Source organism: Dipodomys merriami, unplaced genomic scaffold (assembly GCF_024711535.1).
Source record: "Dipodomys merriami isolate MVZ:Mamm:240054 unplaced genomic scaffold, mDipMer1.0.p SCAF_1, whole genome shotgun sequence".
In the NCBI taxonomy this organism is placed as follows: Eukaryota; Metazoa; Chordata; class Mammalia; order Rodentia; family Heteromyidae; genus Dipodomys; species Dipodomys merriami.
Window position 1 is genome coordinate 16,324,303 of NW_027202270.1, and position 18,207 is coordinate 16,342,509.

An 18,207-nucleotide genomic window follows, 5' to 3' on the forward strand; every position below is an offset into this window, starting at 1 on the left:
GCCAAATACAGACATGGATCTACCACAGCCCCTGGGGCCCCTCCTCCTGGCTCTCCCCCCCATACTCTAAGCCCCCAAAGAGCTGCACCCCAACTCACTCCGAGACTCTGCACACGGACCCCGACCTGCACCTTCCAGGAGGCTCTGCTCTGGCACCGGTCCTTCCTGCCGCCTTCCTACTGCCCACCGGGCCTTGGCTCCCCAGGGAACAGACACCCAGCCGGCCAAGCCCCACTCACTCCCTGCCCCAGCTGAGGCCCCTACTGAGTGGGCCCTGGGGGAGGGGAAGAGAGGTGGGGGTGGCCAGTGGGAGGCTAGCCTGAAGCAGGCAGCAGGCAGGCAGGCAGGCAGGCAGGCAAGCGCTGGCTGGGAAGGTGGTGCCTGCTGAGACCACAGGCAGCCGGGCCAGGAGCCGAGAGGGAGCAGAGGGAGGGGCAGAGCCTAATGGAATGGCTGAATTTAGCCCTAGCTCATTCCCAAGAAGTGGTCTGCCTTTCTTCTCCTTACAGCTCGGGGCCCTGACAAGAGCAGAGCTCCAGGTGAGAAGTGGGAGGGAGTGGGGGGCTCGGTCCACAGAGGGGGACAGAGTGGGTGGCACTGTACTATGCCGTTCATGAGCCTAGCCTCACCCATTAGGGTCCCCAAGTCCACCAAAGGAGCTGCCCCTCCCTAAGCCCCCCACCCCGACCTGGGAATGCCCGGATCAGCCTCAGCCCTACAGCCAACACACTCTTTGCTTGCTCTCTTCCCCCTTGACCTGATGGGGGTCCAGAAACCCCACTTCTTCCTCCCCAGTCCTGGCCTAGCAGTCATTCCAGAACATGGGGTCAGCACCCCACGAGCCCTGCAGAGCACCTGCTGAAAACCTGCCCTTCACCCATCATGCCACCAGTGCTAGAGTTAAGGTAAGGGTGGGTCCCCCTTGCCAGCCCCCTCCTCATAGCACTTATTTGCATCTTGCTGGGAAGCCTCAAGAGGAGGCTGTTAAACAGGGGCCACATGTCCTTCTCCCTCCCCTTCTCACCTTATCCCCTCCCAGGGCCACATTCCCAAGCTATGACCAGTGTTTCCCAGCACTGCCAGTGAGGAAGGGAGGGTGGGAACCAAGAGGGGAGGGCCCATCTACAAGCTGGCAGTCTTGGAGGGTTGCTGCTAGAGGCTTGGCCCTCAGCTGACACTGAGGTCACAGGCATGGCCCCTCTCCCTCCTGAAGAATGGAGTCCTGCTCCAGGGTCACCCCCAGGCTGGACAGTGCTGAGGTAGCTCCCCCGCCCACGGAGGGAGGGTGGGGAAGAGATTTATGTGAGATTGGGAAGGTTTGCTGGGTGCCTCAGAGACCCCTGGTGGCGTCTGTGGGAATAGCATCTCAGGGACATCTAGCCATAGAGCAAGCCCAGGTCCTCAAGCCCCTTGGACAAAATGACTACCAGCCTTGTCCAGGTAGGAGGTTCAGGGGAAAAGTAATAGCGGTGGTCCCTATGTTGACATACCCCCAAACTTCATAGTCAAAGATGCTGATGGAGGATCCTGGGGCCCCACACTTGTCTCTACCAGCCTGTCATTGGGTTCCATGGCCAAAACCACCTTTGTAGCTAGTCCCTAATAGGCCAGCCCTGCTCCACCCACAAGGCTGGTTTTCCCTGTGGAAAAACAACACTCAGGAAGTGGGGAATAGATACCCCCACCTAAGAGGTATATACCACAGAAGGCCTCCCATACTGACCACCCAGTCCTGTATCTGCCCTTTGAACAACTGTTCCCAGGTCAAACGCAGTTAATGAAAACACTGGCATTAGGAAGCTCACAAATAAGGGAATTGTCCTTCCTCAGACCAGCCTGTCCCAACCTTTTCCAACAGCCCTGTGCTCTCACCACAGAGAGAGCTGCAGCCACCGCATTAGATACTAGTTAATATCTAACACATGAAATGTGCGCCACCGGATTCCTGGGCCTTGCTTGGCCTATAGAATTAAGGTTTTTCTGATACTAGATCAGGAAATGGCATTTTCAAAAGTACTCAAATGATTCCTATGCATGTGAAAGATTAGGGACCACTGCTGATGGATCCTCATGGGAGAAAGAAAACTATTAGGTAGTTTCATTGAGTCCCGGTTAACATAGTCATTCAGCTTTAGAGCAGGGCCAGCACAGCCCGTGAACTTCCCGCTGCACCAGCTAGCCTCTCATCTTGAGCCAGATCTCTAAACCCCTACAGTGCTTTTCAAAGTTTACTAGGCAGTAAAAATCACCTGGATGGCCCCTTAGATTATAGATGGCTGGAATGCAATCCTGGAGTTCCTAATTCAGGAGGTCTGGGTTGGGCCAACAGTCTAAATTTCTGATACATTCCCAAGGGACACTGATGCTGCCAGTCTGGGAACCATACTATTAGGACTATAGTTTTCCTCCACTCTTAGGCAAAACCTCACTAACCTGCCCAGCCTTCATGTGTTGCCCAGAATGCCCTCAGTACTTGGAGCTGCTGAAGCTTTCTGTCCCCAACTTCTACCTCATATCCAGTCCTTGTCATTTACATAGTCCTTGGATGTCCAGGAAGGCCTCCAGGGTTGACAGCAAAGGCTAGAGTATAGAGAAGGCCCAGATATGTGTTCAGTAGCCTTTGACTAGTAAGGATGACAAGTCAAGCCCAGAGATGACTAGACCAGCAAGCAGCAATGATTGACAAGGTGCCCAGAAAGGAGCAGATAAGGGCCATAAGAGTGCTGTGGAGAGCTGGAGATGACTTTTGGCTCAGGGAAAAAGAGGGAACTAAGGGAAGAGGTGGTATTTAAACAGGAAAAAAAATAGCATTCAAGGCAGAGGCACCTGCATGAACAAATGTTCAGAGGCCTGGAAAGCACAACTGAGGCCTGTAGCTCAACTGTCTGGTGACAGAGCTGGGGGAAGAAGCCAGCAATGCAATGTGAGAGCAAGTGCCTTTTGCTGCTTCCTGTCACTGTTGATGCATCCTCAGGTCTCTGACCCCTCCAGCTAGGGATCCAGAAGGTAGTGATCAGCTTAAGGAATGTAGCCTTTATTCACAAGGCCAAGAGGGGCTCTCTGTGTTGTAAAGAAGAAACATGCTGGAGGTTTGCCTATATTTCCACTTGGCCTGGCCCTTCACTCTCCTTCTACCTGCACTGCTTCGGTAGGTTCTCATAGATCCTTTTAGAAATGGATGCTACAGCAATGTCCCATGGAAAAGCAAGAGGAACAGAAGGTATAAACTATCAGGAGATAAGACTTGGCACTGGGTGCCAAATGTTTCAGTTTTTTTTTTTGGGGGGGGGGGGTCTGGTCGTGGGGCCTGAACTCTGGGCCTGGGCGCTGTCCCTCAGCTCTTCAGCTCAAGGCTAGCGCCCTACCACATGAGCCACAGCGCCACTTCCGGCTTTTTTCTTTTTTTACTTATGTGGTGCTGAGGAATTGAACCCAGGGCCTCATGCATGCAAGGCAAGCGCTCTACCACTGAACTACCTTCCCAGCCCCAAATGTTTCAGTTTTGACTCAAAATGTATTTGCCAAGCATCAGTGTCTCATACCCATACTCCTAACTACTCAGGAGATCTGAGAACTGCAGTTCAAAGCCAGTGGGGAAGGCAAGTCTGTGAGACTCTTATTTCCAATTAATCACCAACAATCCAGGTGTGAGGCTGTAGCTCAAGTGTCAGAATGCCAGCCTTGAGCAAAAAGCTAAGGGACAGCACCCAGTTCCTAAGTTCAAGCCCCAGTACTGGCACAAAAAGAAAATAATGAAATATATAAAGCATGTCAGGCATGATGATGCACCCTGTAGTTTTTCTCAGTGTTCAGTAGACTGAGGTAGGAGGATCATGAGTTTGAAATTGGCCTGGGGCTGGGAAGGTGGCTCAGTGGTAGAGCACTTGCCTTGCATGCATGAGGCCCTGGGTTCAATTCCTCAGCACCACATAAGCAAAAAAAGAAAAAAGGCGGAAGTGGCGCTGTGGCTCAAGTGGTAGAGCGCTAGCCTTGAGCTGAAGAGCTGAGGGACAGCACCCAGGCCCAGAGTTCAGGCCCCACGACCGGACCCCCCTCCCCCAAAAAAGGAAAGAAACTGGCCTGAACTTAGTCAAATCTTGTAGAAAGAGAGAAAAAGAGAGAAAGAGAAAGAGAGAAAGAGAAGAAAGAAAGAAAGAAAGAAAGAAAGAAAGAAAGAAAGAAAGAAAGAAAGAAAGAAGGAAGGAAGGATGGAAGAAAGAAAGGAAGGAAGGATGGATCAGCCCCAACTTGAAGGGAGGAAAGACTTCTGTAGAAAGGAAGGACTTGAAGTCCTGCAATAAAATAATACCCTCTTCCAACTTGAGGAGCATCAGGAGCTAGACCCTAGGCAAAGAGACAACGCTTTATCCACCTGCCCTTGTCTCTCAGGCCTTCCATCTCATAAAATCCCAAACTAGCCCCATCTTTCATCCTCAGGCCAATGGGCCTCGGTGAGATCCCCAAAAGGGCCTAATGCATGAGAGGCACTGTGCTGGACAGACCTGTAGGAAGCAGAGGGGAGGGGAGGGGAGGAGAGGGGAAGGGAGGGAAGGGAAGGGAAGAGGTGTATAGCTAGGTGCCAATGGCTCATGCCTGTAGTGTTAGCTACTCAGGAGGCTGAGATCTGAGGATCTCGTTCAAAGCCATCCTGGACAGAAAAGTCTGTGAGAATCTTATCTCCAATTAATCACAAAAAAACCGGAAGTGATGCTGTGGATCAAAGTAGATGAGAGCACTAGCCTTGAACAAAGAAGCTCAGGGAGAGTGCCCATGCCCGGAGTTCAAGCTCCATGATTGATTTTTTTTAAGTATGTATGATCACAGAGAATTTCACATGGTCAGACTAACCTAGCAGGAAAATGTTGAATTTCTCACATATGATTATCCTGGACTGCCTCAGGTTAGATAAAATGTTTGCACCCACAATAAATAAGGTCTCCATTCTTTGCACAGACAGTTGGTAAAGTCTATTCTAGGTAACAGTTTTGGGGACACAGGGTATTCCTGCTGTTGTTAGGAGGAAGGGGAAAGGAGGCTGAGTCTGGTGGAATGGACCATGCCACCCTACTTTTTCAGATGTTTCTCAGACCAGATGTTGTTCAAGATGAATAGCAGAAACTATGAGGTATATAGGTTCCCACCATTAGCAGTAACTGCCATCACCAAGAACCTGAAACTAGCCAGGCACCAGAGATCCATGCCTGTAATCCTAGCAACTCATGGAGGATGAGATCTGAGGATAACAATTTGAAGCCAGCCATGATATGCTTGTCTCCAATTAACCATCAAAAATGCTGAAAGTAGAGCTGTGGCTCAAGTGATAGAGTGCTGGCCTTGAGCTGAAGAGCTGAGGGATAGCACCCAGGCCCAAAGTTCAATCCCTAGGACCAGCACAAAAGAAGACAAAGAAGAAGAAGAAACTGCTGCTGCTGCTGACACTGCAGCTAGAGGCAGGGGTCTGGGGCAGAAGAGGAGGGTAGGATTTGAGGGCATGATTTTCTTCCTTTTCGTTTACATGCATGACCCCAATAAACAGCTTCTTCTTTGGTGTGAAAGTAATGATCATGGAGTTGGAGGTATGGCTCAGTTGGCAGAGTACCAGCCAATGAGTGAATGCATCAAGTACTAAGTTTGAGAATCAGTGTTGGGCCCTCCACTACAAAAAAAGTGCATAGACTGAAATCTCTCTTTCTCTACTAAATCTATATCTATACATATATGTATGCATATATATATAGAGAGAGAGACAGAGAGAATCAGAGACACAGAGAGACAGACAGACAGACAGAGACAGAGAGAAAGAGTGATGATCATATGAGCAGGGCCAGAATGTGCCTGACTAGCATTGTCCCCTGTCCCAAATGTTCACTGTCAATTCACCTTGGCCACAGAACCTCACTTCTTTCTGAGCATAGAGTCCACCAGTTAGTCTAGAACCTTAGGCTCAAACACAGACCTGAAAGTGATAGGGTGGAGGTGCAGGCATGTGAAGCTACACTGCCCCTCTTCCATTGACCAGCACTGAAGGGCATCTTACCAAAGCCCACAGTGACAAGGAGCCAAGAGTGCCAAGGACAACAGGCTGAACGCCACAACAGAGTACACAGGAGAATCAATAGGAAACACTGAGAACCCCCAATCAGACCACCCAGAGGCCCGAGCAGTCTCCTTTTTACAAGCTCAGGAACACAAACCCATCTTATCCCTGAAACTCTTCATAGTATCAGGAAAGGGAACTGGATAGTACAGTGGCTGGGAGGGCTACTTGGGAGACCTCAGCTTGCAAAAGTCTCAAGATCCTAAAGCTCAGCATCCCAATGAGGGAGGAGCTCTAGCCATTGAGACTTAATGCACAGGACAATTAAAATGACATTGAATGGGGCTGGGAAGGTGGCTCAGTGGTAGAGAGCTTGCCTTGCATGCCTGAGGCCCTGGGTTCGATTCCTCAGCACCACATAAGCAAAAAGAAAAAAGCCAGAAGTGGTGCTGTGGCTCAAATGGTAGAGCGCTAGCCTTGAGCTGAAGAGCTGAGGGACAGTGCCCAGGCCCAGAGTTCAGGCCCCATGACTGGACCCAAAAAAAAAAAATGACATTGAATGAAAACTTCAAATCCTCCACTGCACAACCCACTCCAAATCATTTATTGTTTAAAACAATATTGTTTAAAACAATCTTCCAGGAAGACTTAATAGAGACTGCTGGCCTGCTTCTAGTTCCAAGTCTTCATCCCCTCTATACTTTTGTCTTTCTGTCTAAAAGATGGGACTATCACCACCTGCCATGGGGCTATTTACATCTGTATCTCTTCAGCTCTGTGTAGAGATATCAAGGAAAAGGACATGGAAGGATTTGAAAGAAAAGCACATGGCACCCTTCAAACAGAAGAAACCACTTAGAGAAGGAGCACTTGCCCTGGTGGGTGCTCAGCAGGGGCCTATGCAATGAATGAGGCAGTGGCTGGAGAAGGCTTCACTCGAGTGAAGCACACCCCTCACACTCCAGTCTCAATCCTCCATGAGAGGGTTGGTTATTCAGTGCGAAGGAGGGACTTAGGGTTGGGGCGGGGCTGCCAGAACTGACGAATGCCAGGCACTGCCTGAACAGCCCCTACTCCCCATAAAGAGGGGCTAAATTCTGTTGTTGCCTTGGTTACTGTAGTTCCCAACCAGAAATAGAGATTTGTGGACTCTCAAAAAAGCTGGCCCTGTTGGGATGGGCACCCCAGAAGCACACTGGGCAGCCAGCCCTGGTTTCCATGGCATTGGGTGTGGGGGTGGGGAGATAAGAAGAAAGGAATGTGGCTCTATGTATGCCTCTTCCCATAAGATACTATCCCAGTATCCTCTCCACCTGCTCCCACTGCTCTCGCTGCATGATTCCCTGTCAAGGCCCACCCTTCACTCCCTACAGACTTCAGGCTATGCTGCCCTGCCTCCCCCTTGCCAAATGTCTTTACCATCACTAGTTCCACCTACTGGCTCCTCTCCAAGTCCCCTGGCTCCCATCCAGCTACTTTGGACCAAACAGTGCCTTGTAGGGTAAGAAAGTCAGCTTGTTCCATGACAACCAGTGCTGAGTTTGGACCTGGGTGCCTGCCTCTTGGGCCCTGGAGCCAGCCTGACTTAAGGGGGACTGCTGAAATGCCTGGCTTATCAATTAATGTGATAAAGGCTTTCTGGCTCCTCAGGGCAGAAGAGGCACAGAGATGCTGTGACAGACTGAGGCCCCAGAGGTTGGAAAATAAGGAGTATCTAGAGGACCCCTGGGATTTGTGAGATCAGGGTTGGCATTGCCAAGGCGCAGACCGTCTGAAGAGAGGACTAAGAGGGGACAAGGTGCATCCCAGGTCCTCATGGAAAGCCGAGCTTATGTGCACAGCATCACCCCTGAATGCTTAACAACTAACATTTGTCTACAGCTTTACAGTTCATAAAGATGTTTCGCACATTCCCTTTCATCTGTGAGGATGGTATAATTATCTCTGGTTTACAAATGAGGAAACTGAAGCTCGAGGAGGTTCAATGTGGCAAACAGAACTCCCAGTCAAGTGCTGACAGCTGCTGTGCCCCAAGCTGCCTTTCCAACCTTAAAAGGCTCCCAAATGGCCCTGAGCCAGTACTAGGGCACCCTGCACCCCACCTCTTGCCAGATCTCAGCTTAAGCCAGGTATTGACTGGAGTGCTGGAGCCAGGCCTGGGCCCCCTAGGGGAGCTGGGAGCTGACTCAGAGACCAGATCTCTGAGGTGATGGAAGGGTAGAAACATGCAGTGGAAGGATGGGCATGAATCAGCGTGATGGGAGAATGAGGAGAGAGAGAAAGCCTTGAATATGGCTCCTAGGAAGGATGTGGAAGCAAAGCAAGATGAAGAACTGCTGTTACACACAGCCTTACAGTGCTACCAAAGAGGCTACTTTAGCATGAGCTGAAACCAAGGGCCCTGACACTAAGCTGGACTGCTTTTACCTCTCCTGTGGCACAGAGTGAAAGAAAGGCACAGAACATCATGTGCTGTTCCTCCTCCCCTCATGTCTTCTCCCACCCCTGCCGTCTGAATCCTAGCCTCCTCTAGGGCCCTGAAGTATCAGTGCAGGCATCCCAGAATGCTGAGCTGGGCTAGCCTGCTCTTGGCACTGGGCTCATCTGCCCTGCACTGTCGTCTGAGCTAGATTTGAACCCCTGAATGGCAACCCCCATGATGGTCATGTTTGGGCCTTTTCCTTCCCACTGCCCCAATACAGTGGGTGGGCACACTGTCAGACCCAGCCAGTCACCTGAGTGAGTGGCACAGGCCATACACCCTGACATGGGTCCCCGGCCCACCTGAACCAGAAAGACTGGGCTGAAACCCAAAGAAGTAGTCTGACACCGAGTGAGGGATTTTGTAAAAATAGAAAACAAGGCAGCCTTGGAACAGCCATCCCCTTATGGTGCTCTTAGCCACAGCCTCTTTTGGCTTGGGGTTCAGTGAGGTTGGAAGTGGAGAGTGGGGAGTGGCACTTAAAAGCCTCTCCTTTTACTGGGGCTGAGCTGTCCTAGAGAGGAAATGAACTGAAGGGCACCTGATGCCTGTTAAGTTTTTTGAGCAAATTCTTTTTGTCAAGACTCAAAGACCATCTGCTTTCCCCACCGGACCCTGTTCAGGGTACTGCCACAGGAAAATGGTATTTACAAGACATCAAAGACAAATTTCACCAACTTCGGGAATTGGTCAGCCTGGGAGGTGCCTTGGGAATGTGGCCCCTGCCCTGACGCCAGCACCGTTTAAAATGCTTTCTCCAAAGAGGAAGACATGCAGAAGAGATTAAGCATGTTGAGAAGCCCAAGCTCTTGGGTGAAGTGGGAAGAGACTAGATTCACAGCCTTAGAACTACTGTAAAGTATCACAACTCAACCCCACCAGATCTGGGCTTATGGCTCCCTACCAGGTTTCACGGCAAGTGAAGCAGCACAGCTGGCCTGGCCCAGTTCATTGGTGGCAGTGGCCATATAGTTCCCAGCATCACTGGCCCGGGCTTCCCTGAGCAGCAAGGTATGCCGCTCGCCCTCTGCCCGGATGAGGAGGCGGCCCTCAGTGCACAGCTCCGACCCATTCTTTTTCCAGGACACTGTGAAGAAATAACAAGAACCAACTCAGCATAGCCCACATGGGGTCATGTGGAAAATCTCATCCAGCCTCCGTACCACACAGCAGCCTAATGTACCTCCTCTCCCATGGTGGAAATCTGGAGGAGTCTTACCTCACTTGAGAAGCTCAGAGAGCCTTGCCCTCTCTTGAAGTTGGGCAATTTCCCAAGGTTCAGGAAAGCCCACAGTGATCATCCCCCTCCTCTTTTCCTCTCCTTTGGAGGACTCTTGGGGAACCTACCCTCCCCTGTCCTATGTGTTCTCTATCTCAACCTACTGGCCCAGCCCTGTAGCTTACCTTGGGGTGGGGGGTTGGCGGTGATGATACACTTAAGCAGAACATCAGCCCCTGGTGCTGCCACCACATTCTGCAGGGGAATCTCAAACACCGGAGCCTCCAGGGGCTCTTCTCCAGCTGATACATAGGAGTCATCTGAAGATTCTGCCAGACACAGGGGTTGCAGGGTAAGTGGACATAATTCCTGTGGGGTCAACTCAGGTAAAGAAGTGAGGTTGGTGACCTTGTATCCTAAAAACCCAGAGAAGGGGCTTCTAGCAGGGTAGGCTGAGGGAGCAAAGGGTTCCTCTTGAATGGTCTGAGACAAGAAGAGGAAGAAGGTTCTTAACCAAGCCAGGGCAGCACAGCTGAAATCCACAATTAGTGCAAGTTTCTGAAAGGAGATAGGGTGTGTGGTGGGTATTTTCCCATAGATCAGCCATCAAGTGGGGCATAATAGGCCCTGTGCAGACACTCTAAGAGGTACAAGACTGAACAAGCTCCAAAAGGACAAGGTACCAGCAAGTCAAAATCTAAGCAGAAGTTGGGCACTGGTGGCTCATGCCTGTAATTCTAGCTATTAAAGAGGCTGAGATCTGAGGATTAAGGTCCAAATAAGTCCAGACAAGTCCATGAGAAAAATCCATGAGATTTTTATCTCTAAATAATCAGCAAAAAAGCCAGAAATGAAGGTGTGGTTCAAATGGTAGAGTGCCAGCCTTTAGCTAAAAAATCCAAACAAGAGTGCAAGGCCCTGAGTTCAAGCCCCAGTACCAGCATGCACGCACGCATGCATGTGCATGCACAGCGTGCACTCTCTCACACACACGCACCCTATACAAAAATAGTTATCCAGAGCAACATGTGGTGAATAATCAAATTCATGAGATCACCAGCTTCAAAGAAGGAGCAGCAAGGGGATCAGAGAGGCCTGTAAAGATCAGCTCTGATCCTTCCCTCCAATAAACAACATATTGCACTTACTGCATGCTGATCACTGATGTGCATTAGATATAAGAAGAAATAAGATGTAGTCCCTACTTACAGGAAGCTCATAGAGACACAGAGACACAGAGACAATCAGACTCCACTATTGTGGTTCTCTTTGGGTATTTTCCAACTCTTGACATTCTATAAGCTAGACAAAGGATAATGGATGCAGCCAAAAGGGTAGTGAGGATTCCAGTTCTGCTGTTTTCTAGCTGCATCAATTTCAGGAATGAGATTTTCTTTCTAAGCCTAGGTTGTGTCAGCTGGAAGGAGAAGGAATAAAACTCAATGCTTTGCACTGCTGGCATACAGACTGAAATGAGATAGCATTCGTTCCTAGGACCCAGTTAGCCTGTCAGGAGCATGGTATGCAATAATGGTGGTCAGTATGTTGATGAATGGGGGTCTCCTCATCTAAAAATCCTGAAGTGATTGATACATGCAAAAGCAATTTTAATGAAGAAAAATATGGGTGTTGAGTGCAATAGTAGAGATAGAAGTGAGGTCTCCAGGGGACAGAGAGGAGAAGCAGCAGGGAGAGGTAAAGGGTGAAGGAGGCTTCCTCTGCCTTCTCAGGAGTGAGCCCCAAGTTGCTGTTCAGAATTCAGGGTTAGAGGCAACAATATTCTGTTCTGATGTTGCTCATCATTCATGAGAAAGCACAAAGAGAACGCACAGGTTGGCATAAGTAGTGACCTCGGTCAGATCAGTGATATAAGTGGCAAGGATGGAAGAGAGGAAGCTAGAAAAGGAGGCTGAGTCTGATTTTAGTGGTCACAGATGGGTCAGGAGACACTGGGGGGAGGGGATGGACAGAGAGATGGGGTAGGTAGCCCAAAGCTTGCCTGCTTCAGGGTCTGAGATCAGCTACCATGGTTTCTGTTGTTTTGTTTAGGCAGAGGGATAGGGAGTGGATGAGGGTTCCTCAGGTTCCCACCTGTGCCTCTTCCTCTTCTAGTTGTTGGTTCTTGATCCAACAACCTAACAGGTCAATGGACCTTAGGGACCTACCAGTCTTACACCGCTGCTCTAGTCAGCCTCCATCCAAACACACTCTGCCTCTGCAACCGGGCAGGTTCTAACACAGGACCTTCTGAGCTTGTGTCTACGCTGTGTTGAGGGCAGCCTAGCAGCCCCAAGCCAAGACCTGGCTCTGGCCAAACAAGCTTGCTTCTACCCCCACCCCCACCCCCACTTCCACCCAGGTCTGGGAATCGTCTTAGCTTTCCCAGTGACCTTACCCAACTCAGGGGAGGTGGGCCGGGCCCTGCGACTTTTGCCCTGGCTACGGGCCCCTCTGCGGTCCCAGGGCCCCCAGGGACCATCCTCTTCGGGTGCTCTGCGCAGCCTCTTCTCAGCCTCAGGCCCCGCCCTGTTCTTCTCCAGGGTCTGGGCCCCCGCAGCGCCCTCGACTCCCGGTGTGGCCCAGGGTAGGAAGCGCACGGCCTGTGCGGGAGGCTCCCGCTTCCGACCCGCGGGGGCTCTCGTCCTGGCCTCTGGGGGCTCGGCGGCTGGGGGTGGCACGGGGCTTCTGCACTCCTGGATGGCTCTGCTCCGAGTCAGTGGGAACTGGTCCCGACGCCTCACCTCTTGCTGCGGGCCTTCCCCCGGCTCTGTCCTGCCCACGGGCCCTCGGCTCCGGGGCCTCGCAGGCTCATCCCCTGACTTGCTGCTGGGAGCGGGTGGTGGCGGGGCGGTGGCGGGACTCACAGCCCGCGAGGTCTTGGGGGTGGAGGGCCTAGAGAAGAGCGGGGGCTCGCCCGGTTCCCGGGGTGACGGCGCGCGCTGCAGCGTGGCGCGCAGGGACTCGTGCGAGCGCACCAGCTCCTCCCGCGACGTGGAGCGCCGAATGCGGCCCAGCTCCTGGGCAAATCGCAGCTCCAGGTCCGAGGCCGGGCTGCGCTGTCGGGTGCGCTCATCCAGGGAGGCGGCCTTCTGCTGGAACAGGCGGCGCCGCTCGGCCACACTGCCGCCGCCGCGGGGGCCGGGCAGCTCCTCCTGCGAGGCCCCGGGCGTGCCCCATGGCGCCTCGGCCTCGGCCTTGGGCTGCTCCAGCGAGCGGGCCTTGCGCAAGGGCACCCAGGGCCGCAGGGGCGCCGGCGGCGAGTCGCTCCGCTCCAGGCTGCGCCGTCGCTCCTCGAAGAACTGCAGCTTGTCCTGAATGCGGGAGCCCGCGCGCACCAGCCTGGGGGAACGGCCCAGCGCCGACTGGCGGCCCGAGGCCTCGCTCAGGGGCGTCTGTGGCCGGGACTCCGCCGTGCCCGCCACTGAAGGCCTTTTCCCTCGCTTCTCTTCGGCAGTGGAGTCCTCAGGCAGCAGCCCGGGCTCCTGAGTACGTCGGTGGGGCGACGTGGGGGTGGCTGGGGGCTGGGCACTGGGTCCTGACAGAGCCCGCTTACCCACCCGAGGGGACGGCGGGGGGAGCAGCGCCGACTTGGACGGGGGCGGAAGGGCTGGGCGAGGACGCGGGGCTTCGCTGGCCGGCGGTGGCTGAAGGTCAGGCTGCTCCCTGCGAAATCCACTCTGCGGGACACTGCTGCAGAACCAAGATCAAGAGGGGTAGGGGATTCAGGGGGCCTTCCCTCCCAGACCCTCAGCTTGTGACAGGGATTAGGTGGTGAAGCATGCTGGGCAGGCTTGGGGTGACAGGGGCCAAACTCTCCTGCCCCACCCCCACCCCCCAGGAGTTGGGCACAGGCCAGAGCAGGTGCTGGGGAGAGGCCAGCAGCTCATGCACCAGAAGACTGGGCTAGTAGTGGCTGGGTCCAGGTCCAAACTCAGCCCCAGGGGCTCTAGCCAGCCCCCTCCTCCCAGGCCCCAGAAGCTGGGAAACAGCAGGCACAGAACTGAACATGAGGGAGAGAAAGGAATGAGGCTTAGGACCTAAAGATGCGAACATGAGGGAAAACAGGAGGGCTGGATGGAGAGAAAGCCCTCTCAGGAATGCAGTGTCCCCCTCCCCAATTCCTGCCCCTAGCTGGCCTCCATACCCCTGCTCGGCCCCAGCAAGACACCTCCTTCACAGTAGTCCCTGAAAAAGGAGCTGGTGCCTCCTTGGCCAGGCATCAACTTTCAGGGAACAGGGCCCCATCCCTGTGATGACTTGACTTCGGTAAAGACCAGATCCCATCCCTAACATCACCTAGTGCTGGAAGGGCACAGCAGGTGGCACCTGAGGGTCCTGGCAATAAGATATCCAGGATCCCATTCTCTTTGCTCAGTCTTCCCCTAGTATAGGCTTTTGTTTTTATCTTCTTCCTGTGCAAGTTACCCTGAGTCCTTGGAAACCCTCCTAAGAAGCCCAGAAGTTCCCTCCAAGGGGTATGCTCAGAAATAGCTCAGCACAGAAATAACTACCAAGTGGGCCTGAACAAGGGGTGTGGGAGATGAGGGGGAGGGAAAGAACTCGTCAGCCCAGAGCACCCCCTTACCTAATAGAGCTCTGATGCCCAAGAGCTAGGCCTCAGCCTCCCTAGGGGTCCTCAGTTGGACCCTTGGGGGAACACACCAAACATAAAGATCAGAGAAAGAAATCTGAGAGGCATTCTTATATCTGGCACATTAGAGAGAGCTTACAAACCTACGAGGTGTCTCACTGAGTACTTACTGGGTGGCAGGCCATGTACTAGGTGCTTCAAATGCACTGAGTCATTTAATCCTCAAAACAGTCCCCTGAGATAGGATATGAACCCCCATTTACAGATGAAGAAACTGAGGCTTCAGAGGTTACACAGCCGCCCAAGGTGACAGCTAGGAAATGGGTAGCACTAGTTGACTCCTGAAGCCCTTGTTCCCTTCCAAACAGAAAGAGTAGCTTACTAGCCAGAAGGAGTTCTAGGGGTGTCTAAGTGTAGGGACATTTTAGCCTATCTGAGTTAGCTACCCACACTGCAGACCCACCTCTGGCTGGGGAAGGAGGGGGTGCAATTCTGAGTCCCTGAGGGAGAAAGGCCTCAGCCAGACACCAGCAGGGAGGCAACCTACTCTGAGGGAAAGCAGCAGAGTCCCCAGGGAATGGCCTCTGGGAACCGGGTGAGGCCTGAGAGAAATTGGGGACAGCAGGGAAGGCCTTCTAGTCAGCAGCTTGGAGCTCCAGGCCAGGCTCTGTACCACAGACATCACTAAGGAAATGGGTTCCTCTGAAGTTACCATAGCAACTCCAGGCTCAGGCTGGGGCCTGGGAAAGAAAGCCAGGGAAGGAGTGCCTGGTAATGCAAACAAGATAAGCCAAGAGAGCTCCTCAGGTCCCTGCCCCAGACCCAGACCTCTCCTCTGCTCACCATTAGTCATTTCAACAACCCCAGCCCCCCCCCCCCAGCCCTTCTTTCTTCTTTCTCCTTTAAGATGATGCCTCTCTCATATCAATACCCATCACAAATCTGAGCCTCCCCCCCAAGCTCCTTGAATGTCCTCCCAATTACCTCCACATGCAGCCACTCCCCTCTCCTGCTACAGATCGCCCTCCTGTATCTGCCAGCCCCCAAACGCCAAAAATGGCTCTAATGCCTCACTCCAACACCTCCACTCCTCACCACCCCCCACCAGGACCAGCACAATCCTGGACCCACCTTTAGGTGTTGCCCACCAGATCATCCCAGGCCCCCTGCCGCTGTCACTCCAACCCTCCACCTGAGCCCACTTCCAGCCCCTTCCTTTTCCAGTCCCCTACCTCCCTACAGCCCACACTCCCCTGCTTACAAAGGCCCCCTTGCCCCCATCTGCCCCTGACCACCTCACTCTCTTCTCTCTCCTGGTTGCTTGCTTGCTCCCTTGCTCTCTCCTGCTCTCCCGGGAGCTGCCGTGGGGAGAGGTTCTGTTCCTCCCAGAAAAAGGCCCACATGGGAACAGGAATGTGCAGAGAGATGAAAAGGCAGCAGCTGCTGAGACAGCAGGCACGGAGGGGGCCCTGGAGGGGGGGGGGAATCCTGGGGACAACTGGAGCCTGAATGGGCGAGGCAGGAGAGGGCCCCTGACAAGCTAGAGCTCTTAGAGGAGACAAGGAAGGGACAGAGGGGTCCTGGAGACGGTGGGGATGGCATGGTGAGCCAGGACGGGAGGATGTGGGTGGTGATGGCACAGAAGGAAGGAGGGGTGGAGGAAGAATGTGGAGCTGGGGACAGGAGTGGAAGCAGTGGGGGGGGGGGAGTGCACAAGAGATGGACAGGGCAGGGGAGATGAAGGTGGAGGCCGATGGAGCGAGATGGGCAGTGCAGGACAGCACAGTGAGATGGGACAGTACGGGCCCAGATGAGGCCATTACTTACACGTGGATCGAGAGCGCCCGTCCTCTGTACAGACTGAACGCGCTGCCATACAGGTCACTGGCCACCGAAAGGCTATCCTCTGACCCCCAGCTTGCGCCCACCAGATTAGCTCTCGATGCCCGCACCAGCGGCTCCACCCCCAGGTGCCGTGGCCCGGCCCCGGTTGCCTGTGCTTGCCTTGGGCTGCCTGGGAGGCGGCAGGTGCCACCCCTGCTGCCCGCTTCCTGCTCCAAGACCGTCTGCCCGCTGCCCCACCAGCTCACTTGCTCTTCTGAGGTGCCTGTCACGGAGGTCGGGGGTGTATCCAGGGAGGTGCCCACCAGGGTGTCAGAGCCCCCTAGAGAAAGCAGCACGGTGAGATCAAGACACCCCTTGGAGGAAGCCCTTGGGCTTGCTCTTAGGAGTACCCAGAGAGCTCACCCGTGGGGGTGCTGAAAGCCCCGTCATCCCGAAGCTCCAGGCGCTGGGTCCCCTGCACATCGCTGATGTCATCCTCAGCCGTCTCCGAGTCTGGAGAAGAAGGGGTCTGTGTGGGCAGGGCCTCCTTCCTCTGCCTCCAACTCTTCCCTAGTCGCCTCCTGCCTGCCCCCCATCCCCCCAGCAGGATCCATCTTACCACAGGCAGGGCTTCCAGGACCTGGTCTGCTCCCCTGTTTTGTTCCTGACACCCCCTTACCCTGACTGTGCTGCTGGGGGCAGCCCCTCCCATGCCGGTACCCTGGCTCCACCTCTACGCCCTTAGCTACTTCACTCTAGCCTCCGTGGGGAACCTCAAAATGGCCATCCCACCCACTTATCACCTTACCAGGGCCTCCTCCCCCTCTCTGACCTCTCCCTGTCAGTAAAAGCTTAAGTTCCTGGACAGTACCCCAAATAACAAGGCCCTAGGGTCCAAGGCTCAAAGGCTGGGTTCCTGTACCCCAGGAACAAAACGGAGTCACCTCAGCGTTGTACTGTCAGGGCATTCAACCAACCATGGGACCAGGTCTGTATTCTATCCCAAACCAGCCGGAGGGCATCAAGGTGCAGCTGAGGCAGGGTGAGGAGAGGCCCAGGCTGGATGAGGAAGGGGATTGGGGGCTAGGGCAGGAGCCAGCTTCCTACCGTAACTTTGCTTTCTGCAGGAGCGGAAAACTTCGCTTCCATAGGAGCAGCAGGAGAGAGACGTGGACAGACAGTTATCAGAGTGTTTGTGGGGTGGGACATGGTGGGTAGGCAGGACATGGGGTATGAGGGTTGAGGGTCCCTAATGCCCTGAGATGTCCTGGTGGGGTAGGGGGGAGGTAGTCACCCAGAATGTGCTCAGAGCTGGAGAGCCCACATATCTGGGCTGATCATCTCAACTGCCCTAACGGTTCATTTGTACATTTCACACTGGTGCTCCCACTGCACGCATGCACACGCGAATGCACACACACACACACACACACACACCTGCTTGTGCCCAGTCCAGCCACAGACCCAGGCCTCCCTAATGTTAGGAAACAGGCCTAACTCTGTTACAGAGTTGCACTATATTCTTACCCCTCCTTACAAATGAACTCCTATCTATCTGCACCCAGCACCGTCAGCCTTCTTCCTCAAGAACCTACTCTTCTACTGTCAAATGGTCCTCAACAAAATGTTCAGTGGTAGGATTAGGAACAAAAGCTCCTGGGTGTATTTCCAACTTTCCTAGTCTATCAGTTTCTGTGCCTCAGTTTCCCTCTGTGTGCCATGGCAAGCAGAAGCCATTACACTGGTTGCCAGAGCACAGCAATGAGCTCCTCCTCAGTTGGTCCCACAGATGGAGACCAGAAAGCCCATGCTCAGGTAGGGTGTGCTACTGAGTACCCTCCCCACTACTGGGGCTTCTCTCGGCTGCAGGACATAGGGACCCTCTTGGGTGGGTAGTAGATGGGGTTGAGTCTCATATTTCATGGGCTATCTTCAGGGCCTTGATGCATCCTGAAGGGATGTGGACTGAGAGGAGGGGGTACAGGTTACAGCAACCCACAGTCCACGCACCATGGGTAAGTCGGCCAAAGGCCCGGCGGGAATGGCCGGTTTTC

At 53.7% G+C, this 18,207-nt stretch overlaps 1 protein-coding gene across 6 annotated transcripts in view; it reads right to left on the minus strand.

Moving 5' to 3' along the window:
- Speg (striated muscle enriched protein kinase) overlaps nt 1-18,207 on the minus strand; it is a 59,046-nt gene that overhangs the window by 31,052 nt on the left and 9,787 nt on the right. For 2 of the 6 annotated variants that reach the window (XM_070016404.1, XM_070016412.1), the window contains exons 2-8: nt 18,164-18,206; nt 17,261-17,290; nt 16,577-16,666; nt 16,157-16,493; nt 12,134-13,428; nt 9,924-10,067; nt 9,424-9,606 (exon numbers count right to left, since the gene is read on the minus strand). In XM_070016404.1, coding sequence (XP_069872505.1) covers nt 9,424-9,606; nt 9,924-10,067; nt 12,134-13,428; nt 16,157-16,493; nt 16,577-16,666; nt 17,261-17,290; nt 18,164-18,206 — 2,122 coding nt within the window. Of the gene's footprint in view, nt 1-9,423; nt 9,607-9,923; nt 10,068-12,133; nt 13,429-14,034; nt 14,075-14,876; nt 14,961-15,624; nt 15,822-16,156; nt 16,494-16,576; nt 16,667-17,260; nt 17,291-18,163; nt 18,207 lie in introns of those variants that run through there. The other 4 variants (XM_070016395.1, XM_070016421.1, XM_070016430.1 and 1 more) reach the window with 4 other exon arrangements.